Source organism: Schistocerca nitens, chromosome 5 (assembly GCF_023898315.1).
Source record: "Schistocerca nitens isolate TAMUIC-IGC-003100 chromosome 5, iqSchNite1.1, whole genome shotgun sequence".
Classification (NCBI taxonomy): domain Eukaryota; kingdom Metazoa; phylum Arthropoda; class Insecta; order Orthoptera; family Acrididae; genus Schistocerca; species Schistocerca nitens.
In genome coordinates, this window is record NC_064618.1 from 855,510,647 (window position 1) to 855,523,000 (window position 12,354).

At 45.4% G+C, this 12,354-nt stretch overlaps 1 protein-coding gene across 1 annotated transcript in view; it reads left to right on the forward strand.

Annotated features, from left to right (window-relative positions):
- LOC126260762 (E3 ubiquitin-protein ligase TRIM71-like) overlaps window positions 1-12,354 on the forward strand; it is a gene marked incomplete at its 5' end in the record, with an annotated part of 60,146 nt that overhangs the window by 20,733 nt on the left and 27,059 nt on the right. The window contains one exon of the mRNA XM_049958101.1: window positions 8,742-8,917. Within this exon, the coding sequence (XP_049814058.1) occupies window positions 8,742-8,917 (176 nt within the window). The remainder of the gene's footprint in view (window positions 1-8,741; window positions 8,918-12,354) is intronic.

A 12,354-nucleotide genomic window follows, 5' to 3' on the forward strand; every position in this document is an offset into this window, starting at 1 on the left:
AAGTCTGTCGCAATGCGCAGTGGACATGAATGGATGGAGGTGATCAGACAGGACGCTTAGTGTGTGTCACCAGTCAGAGCCGTATCTAGACGTATCAGGGGTCCCATATCACTACAACTGCACATGCCCCAGACCATTACAGAGCCTCCACCAGCTTCAACAGTGCCCTGCTGAGATGCAGCGTCCAAGCATTCGTGAGGTTTTCTCCATACCCGTCCACGTCCCATTCACCAACAGTCCAATGTCGCTGTTGTTGGGCCCAGACGAGGCTAAAGCTTTGTGTCGTGCAGTCATCAAGGATACACGAGTGCGCCTCCGGCTCCGAAAGCCCATATCGATGATGTTTCGTTGAATGGTTCGGACGCTGACACTTGCTGATGGCTCAGCATTGAAATCTGCAGCAATTTGGGGAAGGGTTGCGCTTCTGTCACGTTGGACGATTCTCTTCAGTCGTCGTTGGTCTCGTTCTCGCAAGATCTTTTGCCGGCCGCAGCGATGTCGGAGATTTGATGTTTTAGTGGGTTCCCGATATTCACGATACACTCGTGAAATGGTCTTACCAGAAAATCCCCACTTTATCGCTACCTCCGACACGCTGTGCCCCATCGCTCGTGCGCCGACTATAACACCACGTTCAGTCTCACTTAAATCATAATAACCTGCCATTGTAACAGCAGTAACCGATCTAACAACTGCGCCACACACTTGTTGTGTCCGCAGCTCGTGGTTGTGCGGTAGCGTTCTCGCTTCCCACGCCCGGGTTCCCGGGTTCGATCACCGGCGGGGTCAGGGATCTTCCCTGCCTCGTGATGACTGGGTGTTGTGTGCTGTCCTTAGGTTAGTTAGGTTTAAGTAGTTCTAAGTTCTAGGGGACTGATGAACATAGATGTTAAGTCCCATAGTGCTCAGAACCATTTGAACCATTTGAACCACTTGTCTTATATAGGCGTTGCCGACCGCAGCACCGTATTTTGTCTGTTTACATATCTCTGTATTAGAAAATGCAGGCCTATATCTATTTGGAGCTTCAGTCTATATCAGTTACACATGGTTCAAATGGTTCAAATGGCTCTCAGCACTATGGTACGTAAAACGGAGGTCATCAGTCCCCTAGAACTTAGAACTACTTAAACCTAATTAACCTAACGACATCACACACATCCATGCCCGAGGCAGGATTCGAACCTGCGACCGTAGCGGTCGTGCGGTTCCAGGCTGAAGCCCCTAGAACCGCTCGGCCACTCCGGTCGGCAGTTACACATTCAGCACCAAGTTTGACATCTTGGTAACATTTGTAACTTCATTGTCATCCAGTTATAATTAGGGGAGTAATAAACGTTTTCCTAAAAAGTAATTTTGCGTATTCTAACCCGACGCTGTGACGTAAGAGTACGCACGACCAGGGTAAGAGTACGCAGTGTGTACTGAAGACAATAGAAAGGATTAAAAATAAACACGTGAAAAAACAAATTAGGAACTCTTTATTTTTCGACGAATTCAAACAGTAAGTATTATTCCATAAAAAACACGGGAGAACTGCCGGATATCAGTAACTTCCTGCCACGATATTTCGGCGCACAGTCTTCTGGCCATCTTCAGGTGAGTGCCACTGTAGTAGTACTGGCGAGTACGCGCTGAGCTCCGCTATTTAAAGCCTTCTGAGGTGACATTGCGCATGCGCTGCTCAGGTCAGCGTGCGCGTTCATAACGGCTCCGTGCGCTGCGCCTCGCGCCCTCCACTGTGAAAGCCTGGCGTATCGGTGTCAGGTCGATTTCCATCTTTATGCAGATAACTACGTCGACTACGAAGTTTCTCTACAACAGGAGTCCAAGCAGAGTTTAGCTGATAACCGCTATCTCGATTGATGAGAGTCTCGTTGTCAGACAATCTTATTTCCACAGATTCATTGATAATCGAGCTCCAAAATTTTTGTGTCGTTGTAATTCGTGGAATGGTCTGTGGAAATACAATGTTCGGCGATTGCGGACTTGGTGGGTTGGAGAAGGCGAGTATGCCGTTGGTGTTCCACAATGCGTTCCTGCACAGTTCGTGTTGTTTGCCCTATATATGATTTGCCGCATTCACACGGAATTTTGTAAACACCTGGTTTACGCAGGCCCAGGTCGTCTTTAACGGATCCCACCAGTGATGAAATTTTGGAAGGAGGGCGAAAGATGACTCTCACTTGATACTTTCTCAATATTCTGCCTATCTGTGAAGAAATATTCTCAATAAATGGTAGATAAACAGTCGATCTGAAGGCCTCTTCCTCTTCCTTGTTCCGTCGTTTGTAGGTCTTCATCACTCTGTTCACTTGACTAGGTGAAAAGCCATTCTTCAAAAATACTTTTTGCAGGTGTTCCAGTTCCGCTTAAACATCACAGTAAGTATTATAATGATCCTATGTTAACGTGCTTACGGATCTTAAGCAGGCCTGTTTCTCCATTTACACAAATGACAAAAGTGTCGTCCACGTCTCGCAGCCAACAGCGCAGGCGGATTCCTGTGAAAGACTGCACGAAGATTTCTGCTGTTTTTGGAGAGAGAGAGAGAGAATGGTGGGACAGGATCCGATTTCTACTTCGTCCGTTTCTTCGTTAAAGTTATCACTCCAATTGAAATAAGTTGACGGAAGCATAGCTGCACCGGGGCACAAATATCAGGTGGTATACCTGCTTGAACGATACTAATAGTCTACACTGGTACGTCACAGAAGAGACACTTTGTGTCAGAACTGACCATTATGTAAGTGTGCTGCTCCTGTATAAATTGCATGAAGTGGGTCGAATCCTTTACATATGATTCTGTGGGTCCCACAAGGTGACATAATTTAATAGTCATCTCTAGCCGAGGTGGCTAATGCACATCAGTGGCGCTCTTCTCGAAGGTAGCTAGTTCGAATACTGCCGGTGGAGGAAATTTTCACCACTATTATTTTACCGCCAAGGAGGGAAATTTTTGATCATCGGATTTAGCATCTGTGTCCTGGATTAAATTACAAAATTCATAGCAGTTCACATGAAGTGAGGGAATGTGACATTGTTCATGATCCGTTCATCGGATGGGGACGTTAAACTCAGCAATTCACACGGTGGAAAGGAGTACGGTATGTTCTATCACGCGGTTTCACCTTGCAGCTTCTCTCGCGTCACTGCACAATAGAAAGAGGAGTCTACACTAAACAGACACGTCCATTATTAACCTACGCTCGACAGATACACCTGAGACGCAAATATCGCACACCTGGAGGAAAATAATCATTGCGCGCTGCGGAAGAAAATCTCTCATATTAGGCGGCTGAACCTACTGCTCAGGATCTCCCAGACAACAATGCCATACACCTTTTTCCTTTTTCTTTTTTCTTTCCAGTGGTAAACTAAAATTTATTAAATATTTCTAATAGGATTATCATCGATGCTATATGCAGGTGCAGTCATACATCTCTAAATTTAATTATGATAGTCACCTGAACACTTTCATACAAGTGTGATTCTTCAGTTTCTCCCGCCGTAACTCATGACGCAATAGTTCACGGATGAATGTCCGGTTGTCAGTATCCAATATGCACAATATTTCGGGATGTGACCACGTTGTCATCAACCCCCCTCCCCCCCCCCCCCCATGCCCCTGGCTTCCCACAGGTCAAAGGAAAGGTGGAACGATATAAAAGCACCGTGTGTCAGTACACCTGATCTGAATATTGTGCCCGTTAAATACCGAAATCCGGCCAATCATCCGCGAACTATTTCGTAATGTTCATACAAAATTACTGCGTTCAATGTATGGTATAATCTGAATTTTCTACTGCAGAAATAAATTGCCATATATTGTGGCAATTCTGAAGTCCGAACAGTAAAAGGAGTATGTGAAGCTTACCAGTGTCGCTGATGTAAACGCAGTGATGGTTGTGCTTCAGACTAGGCCGCCGTTTGCGGTTTGCTTGGAACGATTCTGCGTGTGTTCACAACGAACTTGGCTTCTCGTAACGGTCTTTATTTGGTTCGTGATTTTCACGGATTGTTTTGTCGTCTACGATGACTCAGTGGTTCCCAGAGTTTGGATTTGACATAACGCCGTTGTGACAATCAAATGATTCAAATGGCTCTGAGCACTATGGGACTCAACATCTGTGGTCATAAGTCCCCTAGAACTTAGAACTACTTAAACCTAACTAACCTAAGGACATCACACACATCCATGCCCGAGGCAGGATTCGAACCTGCGACCGTAGCAGTCGCGCGGTTCCCGACTGAACGCCTAGAACCGCTAGACCACCGCGGCCGGCCGTTGTGACAATCGTGCACATTTCTATCGTGCAATTACGAGGGTGAGTCAAATGAAAAACTTAAATTTGTAATAACAAATCGAAATTTCGGCCGTTATCCTGTAAGTTGGTAAGCGTGCTATAAACAGCGTGCCGAATGGCGTGTAGGTGGCAGCATAGTGCAGATGCACACATACCGTCGCAGTATCAGGATGGCCGCCCCACTTGGGACTTGCACCAGGGAGGAACAGCGTTCTGTTATTCGGTTTTTGCGTAGCGAAGGTGTGAAACATATTGAAATTCATCGACGAATGAAGGTTCAGTACGGTGATGCATGTTTGTCACCGCAGCGAGTCTACGAATGGAGTAGGAAGTTCACAAATGGTGTGACTTCAGTGGAAGATGCTCCTCGTCCAGGTCGGGCACAACGAGTTGTGACTCCAGAAGACATTGCAGCATTTGAAGCCATAGTGAGGGAAAACCGCCGAGTGACACTGAATGACACTGCAGCATGTTTACAGATTAGTCATGGGTCAGCACACCACATTGTGCATGTTGTGCTCCAGTTTCAGAAAGTGTCTTCAAAATGGGTGCCGCGGCAGCTGACTCCTGAAATGAGAGAACGACGTGTTGATGCTTGTGAAGAAGTTCTCCGGCGCTTTGAACGAGAAGGTGATGGCTTCCTTGTAAGAATCGTTACTGGGGACGAAACCTGGGTTCACTTCCACCAATCGGAAACAAAGAGAGCGAGCAAGGAATGGCCCCATTCCTCATCGCCAAAACCAAAGACGTTTCGATCAGAACCATCAGCAGGGAAGGTTATGCTGCCTCTCTTTTGGGACGAAAAAGGCGTCATTTTGGAGCATTACATGCCTAGAGGGACCACTGTCACCAGAGCATCATAAACAGATCTCCTAAAAAATCATTTGCGGCCTGCAATCAAATCAAAGCGACGTGGATTGCTGTCAGCAGGTGTCCTTTTGCAACATGACAATGCAAGGCCCCACACTGCTTGTACAACAGTTGCAACAATCACAGACATGCATTTTGAGTGTCTTCCTCATCCACCATACTCACCAGACCATGCCCCAAGTGATTTCCATATATTTGGACCACTCAAAGACGTAATGGGAGGAAAGAGGATCCGTTCTGATGAAGAGGTACGCCACGCGGTGCATTCGTGGTTGCGCGGACTGCCAAAAGAGTTTTTTTCTAAAGGAATTTATGCACTTTGTAAGCGCTGGAGGACTTTCTGGCGTCCGTCGGCCATCGTAATTTAATATATTATTATTATTTTTTGATTGTTGCCGACTTACGTGGTGGTCCTTAATAAAAATGATATCTTATTCAATTTTGATTTACGATTAAATGCTTTTGTGAAGTTCTCCTTTTTAACAATATTAATCTTAAATTATTTGTTACGTTAATGAATGTTAGACTCGCTGAATCTTAAAAGATGAGCATAAAAGTTGAACAATGGAATAAACTTTTCATATTAATTTCCTCGGCTAGTCAGTTCATTTTAAAGCAAAAAATCTTTAGTTATTAATTACAATTGCGGCCGACACGCGCGCGAGAGTTTTTTTTTCTTACCTCCGTTAACCGTTGCTCGTAGTCGGAGTCCTGGCTCTGGCTCTCGGCTGTTGTACTGAAAATAAGAATCTTAAAGCTACGTATTTTCTGCAACGTCGGGCGGCTGTGGAGAAAAATGTATATTATGTTAATAACGGGCGAGTATTTCGCTTCCGCTAAATTTTATAAGTTAATATCGTCACGTAATGGCGTCGTTGGCTGCATCGACCGTTGCGATTGTTGTACTGTAAATTACTCGGATGCAGGTTAATTTAAGGAAGGCGGACATGAAATCGGGATCACCTCTTACAAATTAAAAGTGCAAAATAATATTAAATCAATATATTATCTGCTTAAGTAGTACAAATATGTTTATATCTGCCAGCACTTGCAAGATGTCCGTCTACACACAATCAAGACAAGAGAAGAAGTGAAGACGACTAAAAAATTAACAAAAGAGCGTATCTTGTCGTCTCTTTAGATCATTTTGTTATATTTCTTTGCCCTCGAAACTTACACAGAGAAATTATTATAATACGGAGAAAAATTTACGTTCGCCTGAGCGTCTAGTGTCCACTTATTATTCAAATATCAAATGTCTCTTCTTTATAAATACTGTTTTTTAAGTCTTTTCTTATTATTTCGCTGGGGACGCTACAACTTGCATTGAGTGTGGTGGAGATTATGTTGAAAAGTGATACAGCTTTGTACCACGACTACACAATAAATAATATTTAAGAAAATATTTAAGGTTTTCATTTGACACACCCTCGTAACTTAGTTTAATCCCGGACACCAAAACTGACAGGCATAAAAAATTTCTCATTGCCGTGCTTTAATTCCCAAAATCGAGTTGTTTGTGGAGACGTCAGTTCTGCTTTTTTAGCTTATAATACCCCGCAGAAAGAGACCTGCGGTGGAGTTTCTGTTTTTTCTTTTTTTTTTACGTGTACTTCCATGGCCGTTCTAAGCAAAGAAGGGAAAGCAGAAAGGTGGAAGGGGTATATAGAGGATCTATACAAGGGCGATGTACTTGAGGACAATATTATGGAAATGGTAGAGGATGTAGATGAAGATGAAATGGGAGATACGATACTGTGTGAAGAGTTTGACAGAGCACTGAAAGACCTAAGTCGAAACAAGGCCCCGAGAGTAGACAACAGGTTAGGTTAGGTTAGTGTTGTTTAACGTCCCGTCGACAACGAGGTCATTAGAGACGGAGCGCAAGCTCGGGTTAGGGAAGGATGGGGAAGGAAATCGGCCGTGCCCTTTCAAAGGAACCATCCCGGCATTTGCCTGAAACGATTTAGGGAAATCACGGAAAACCTAAATCAGGATGGCTGGAGACGGGATTGAACCGTCGTCCTCCCGAATGCGAGTCCAGTGTGCTAACCACTGCGCCACCTCGCTCGGTAGAGTAGACAACATTCCATTAGAACTACTGACAGCCTTGGGAGAGCCAGTCCTGACAAAACTCTACCATCTGGTGAGCAAGATGTATGAGACAGGCAAAATACCCTCAGCAGTCAAGAACAATATAATAATTCCAATCCCAAAGAAAGCAGGTGTTGACAGATGTGAAAATTACCGAACTATCAGTTTAATAAGTCACAGCTCACAGCTGCAAAATACTAACGGGAATTCTTTACAGACGAATGGAAAAACTAGTAGAAGCTGACCTTGGAGAAGATCAGTTTAGATTCCGTAGAAATGTTGGAACACGTGAGGCAACACGGCTTATCTTAGAAGAAAGATTAAGGAAAGGCAAACCTACGTTTCCAGTATTTGTCGACTTAGAGAAAGCTTTTGACAATCTTGATTGGAATACTCTCTTTCAAATTCTGAAGGTGGCAGTGGTAAAATACAGGGAGCGAAAGGCTATTTACAATTTGTACAGAAACTAGATGGCGGTTATAAGAGTCGAGGGCCATGATAGGGAAGCAGTGGTTGGGAAGGGAGTGAGATAGGGTTGTAGCTTATCCCAGATGTTACTCAAACTGTATATTGAGCAAGCAGTAAGGGAAACAAAAGAAAAATTCGGAGTAGGTATTAAAATCCACGGAGAAGAAATAAAAACTTTCAGGTTCACAGATGACATTGTAATTCTGCCAGAGACAGCAAAGGACTTGGAAGAGCAGTTGAACGGAATGGACAGTGTCTTGAAAGGAGGGTATAAGATGAACATCAACAAAAGCAAAACGAGGATAATGGAATGTAGTCAAATTAAGTCGTGTGATGCTGAGTGAATTAGTTTAGGAAATGAGGCACTTAAAGTAGTGAAGGAGTTCTGCTATTTGGGGAGCAAAATAAATGATGATGGTCGAAGTAGAGAGGATATAAAATGTAGACTGGCAATGGCAAGGAAAGCGTTTCTGAAGAAGAGAAATTTGTTAACATTGAGTATAGATTTAAATGTCAGGAAGTCGTTTCTGAAAGTATTTGTATGGAGCGTAACCATGTAGGAAGTGAAACGTCGACAATAAATAGTTTAGACAAGAAGAGAATACAAGCTTTCGAAATGTGGTGCTGCAGAAGAATGCTGAAGATTAGATGTGTAGATCACATAACTGATGAGGAGGCATTGAATAGGATTGGAGAGAAGAGAAATTTGTGGCACAACTTGACTAGAAGATGGGATCGGTTGGTAGGACATGTTTTGAGGCATCAAGGGATCACAAATTTAGCATTGGAGGGCAGCGTGGAGGGTAAAAATCGTAGAGGGAGACCAAGAGATGAATACACTAAGCAGGTTCAGAAGGCTGTAGGTTGCAGTAGGTACTGGGAGATGAAGAAGCTTGCACAGGATAGAGTAGCATGGAGAGCTGCGTGAAACCAGTCTCAGGACTGAAGACCACAACAACAACAACGTGGCACAAAGTGAGCTGCGTTCTGACGTTGTTCCAGACAAGTACGCGCACTGCGTGCACGAGGTGGACGCGGAGGGCCGCGTGGTGGCGTCGCTGGGCAGGAAGGGCGGCGCGCCGGGCCAGTTCCGCAGCCCCGAGGGCCTCGCCGTCTCCACCGACGAGGCGGGGGGCACCCTGCTCTACGTCTGCGACACCGGCAACGACCGCCTGCAGGTGAGCTGCCGGAGAGGCTGCTGTTTGGAGGTCGGCATCCTCCTCTATAGCACAAACAGCACACGTGTAGGAACAGGGCTCTTTACTCATAAGAACAAGAAGTTACTTAACCTAAGATAGTCCACGTTAGTCTGATTGCTGGCGAAGTACACTACTGGCCATTAAAGTTGCTACACGACGAAGATGACGTGGTACAGACGCAAAATTTAACCAAGAGGAAGAAGATGCTGTGATATGCAAACGATTAGCTTTTCAGAGCATTCACACAAGCTTCGCGCCGGTGGCGACACCTACAACGTCCTGACATGAGGAAAGTTTCCAACCGGTTTCTCATACACAAACAGCAGTTGGCCGCCGTTGCCTGGTGAAACGTTGTTGTTGTGATGCATGGTGTAAGGAGGAAAAATGCGTACCATCACGTTTCGGACTTCGATAAAGGTCGGATTGTAGCGTATCGCCATTGCGGTTTATCGTATTGCGACATCGCTGCTCGCGTTGCTCGACATTCAATGACTGTTAGCAGACTATGGAATCGGTAGGTTCAGGAGGGTAATACGGAACGCCGTGCTGGATCCCAACGACCTCGTATCACTAGCGGTCGAGATGACAGGCATCTTATCCCCATGGCTGTAACGCATGGTGGAGCCAAGTCTCGATACCTGAGTCAACAGATAGGGACGTTTGCAAGACAACAACCATCTGCACGAACAGTTCGACTACTTTTGCAGCAGCACGGACTATCAGCTCGGAGACCGTGGCTGCGGTTACCCATGACGCTGTATCACAGACAGGGGCACCTGCGATGGTGTACTCAACGACGAACCTGTGTGCACGAATGGCAAAACGTCATGTTTTCGGATGAATCCAGGTTCTGTCTACAGCATCATGATGGTCGCATCCGTGTTTGGCGACATCGCGGTGAACGCACATTGAAAGCGTGTATTCGTCATCGCTATACTGGCGTATCACCCGGCGTGATGGTATGGGGTGATATTGGTTACACGTCTCGGTCATCTTTTGTTCGCACTGACGGCACTTTGAACAGTGGACGTTACATTTCAGATGTGTTACGACCCGTGGCTCTCCCCGTTTTCGAGCCCTGCGAAACCCTACATTTCAGCAGGATAATGCACGACCGCATGTTGCAGGTCCTGCACGGGCCTTTCTGGATACAGAAAATGTTCGACTGCTGCCTTGGCCAGCACATTCTCCAGATCTCAATTGAAAACGTCTGGTCAATGGTGGCCGAGAAACTGGCTCGTCACACTACTCTTGATGAACTGTGGTATCGTGTTGAAGCTGCATGGGCAGCTGTACCTGTACACGCCATCGAATGCCCAGGTGTATCAAGGCCGTTATTGCGGCCAGACGTGGTTGTTCTGGGTACTGATTTCTCAGGATCTACGCACCCAAATTGCGTGAAAATGTAATCACATGTCAGTTCTAGTATGATATATTTGTCCAATGAATAGCCATTCATCATCTGCACTTCTTCTTGGTGTAGCAATTTTAATGGCCAGTAGTGTACATTGTCCAACTATGCACACTACTGTGGTGGCTAGGGGCTGACCGACCCCGAGCTGAATGCTGAGCTAACTCCGACTGGGCTGCGACTGATGACTCGGCTCGTTGACTCACTGGATGACTGACTGACGGGGCCCTGTGATCCGCGGCGGCGATCTAAATACCGGCGGCCGAGAGGTCGTTGGCGGCGTGTCGCCTGCGAGTCTGCCGTTGGCCCCTGTCCTTATAACCTCTTTGCTTGCGCCTACTGTCGATCTTCCCGCATCCACTTTGCCGCCTGGTGTGCTGGCGACACCTTACGCCAGCACCCTGATGTGCTGGAGCACTATGACCAGCCGTATAAACTGTGTGTTTGTCCAGCTTTGGATCCCAATAAAGCAGGAGATTTCCCGAAATACATGGCACCAGACGGCTATGCGCAGCTCACACAACTCCTGTAAACAGACCACTTGAAATAAAAAAAAGTCTCTAAGAGCCAAAATCATGAATTTGAGGAAAATGAGTTTTAAGTATACTGGGCAATTAATGGTCATAATTGCGCTATTAATATCTTTTATTTGAAAGTTAAGCATAGTACAAATGTAGTTTCCAAAGGAAATTACAAACATTGCATTGCAGTGTATGAAAAACTTACTGAAAGAGGTAATGTAATGAGAAGCTCAAAGTGCCACAGTGCGAAAAGATAGTAAAAGTTCATTCCGATTATCTAACAGTGTATGTGATCATTATTTATCAACTGCTGCATGACTTCAAAACAGCTCTGAGCACTATGGCACTTAACATTTGAGGTCATCTGTCCCCTAGACTAAGAACTGCTTAAACCTAAGGACATCACACACTTCCATACCCGAGCCAGGAATCGAACCTGCGACTGTAGCAGCAGCGCGCTTCCGGACTGAAGCGGCTAGAGCCCCTCGGTCACAGCATCCGGTGCATGACTTCAATCAAATGTTTCTTCTTTGCTTCACACATGTGGGTTGTAGCATCCAGGGCAGGTAGCAGCATTTTCTTGACATCCTGTACTCGTACACCTTTTCTCAAAGTATGCATACTTTCCCAGGCCTCAATTTCATTTGAGATTCTGCTGCTCTTAACTGCATGAGGCTTACGTTTGTTTAACCATAGGCTCTGTACGTTGCGTACGGTTAGATTTGCTGTGTTCATAATACGATCTACCGGTTTCTTTAAAGCTAAGAAGCCAGATGCATTCATGTTACCGACGAAAAATCGCTGTACTTTCTGTGTCCTTTACATCTGCTGGAAAAATACGTTTGGCAACTCAAGAACAAACGTTCTGTCCAGGTATTGTGTAAGTTAGCAACCAGTAATGACACTTACCTTCTCTGCTGGACTAGCTTCTGCAGCAACACGTTTATTGTTTGAACTTACATATTCAAATTTTTCCGCATTTTTCCTCTTTGCTGCCACAGTACATTCTCCTTCAATTCGTCGCTTCTCTCCACTCAGAGTCTTACAAACATTTGCTGCCTCCGCTATTTTATCTAACAATCAAGAGTAAGCGCGCGAAGCATAGAGTTAACAGCAACGGTATTTAAACCGTATGCCATCTCTTGACTGCATTTGATACTACATTTTCATTCGTGGTAGTTTGTATTACTGGGCTTGGCGTGAAGATACCACTTCACACAAAACTACAAAATTCGGTATTATGGCACTTAGAGCTTTTTTTGTTTCAACTCTTCAATTATGAGCCGGTGATTTCTGGGCTTAGTAGCGTCCCAGATGTGTATCATCGACTTCAGATCAGGCGAATTTGTTGACCAAGACGTGAGTTTGTTATAAGGCAACTGAGAGTACTACAGCACGATTCTCAACATGCTAGCCGGCCGGAGTGGCCGTGCGGTTCTAGGCGCTACAGTCTGGAACCGGGCGACCGCTACGGTCGCAGGTTC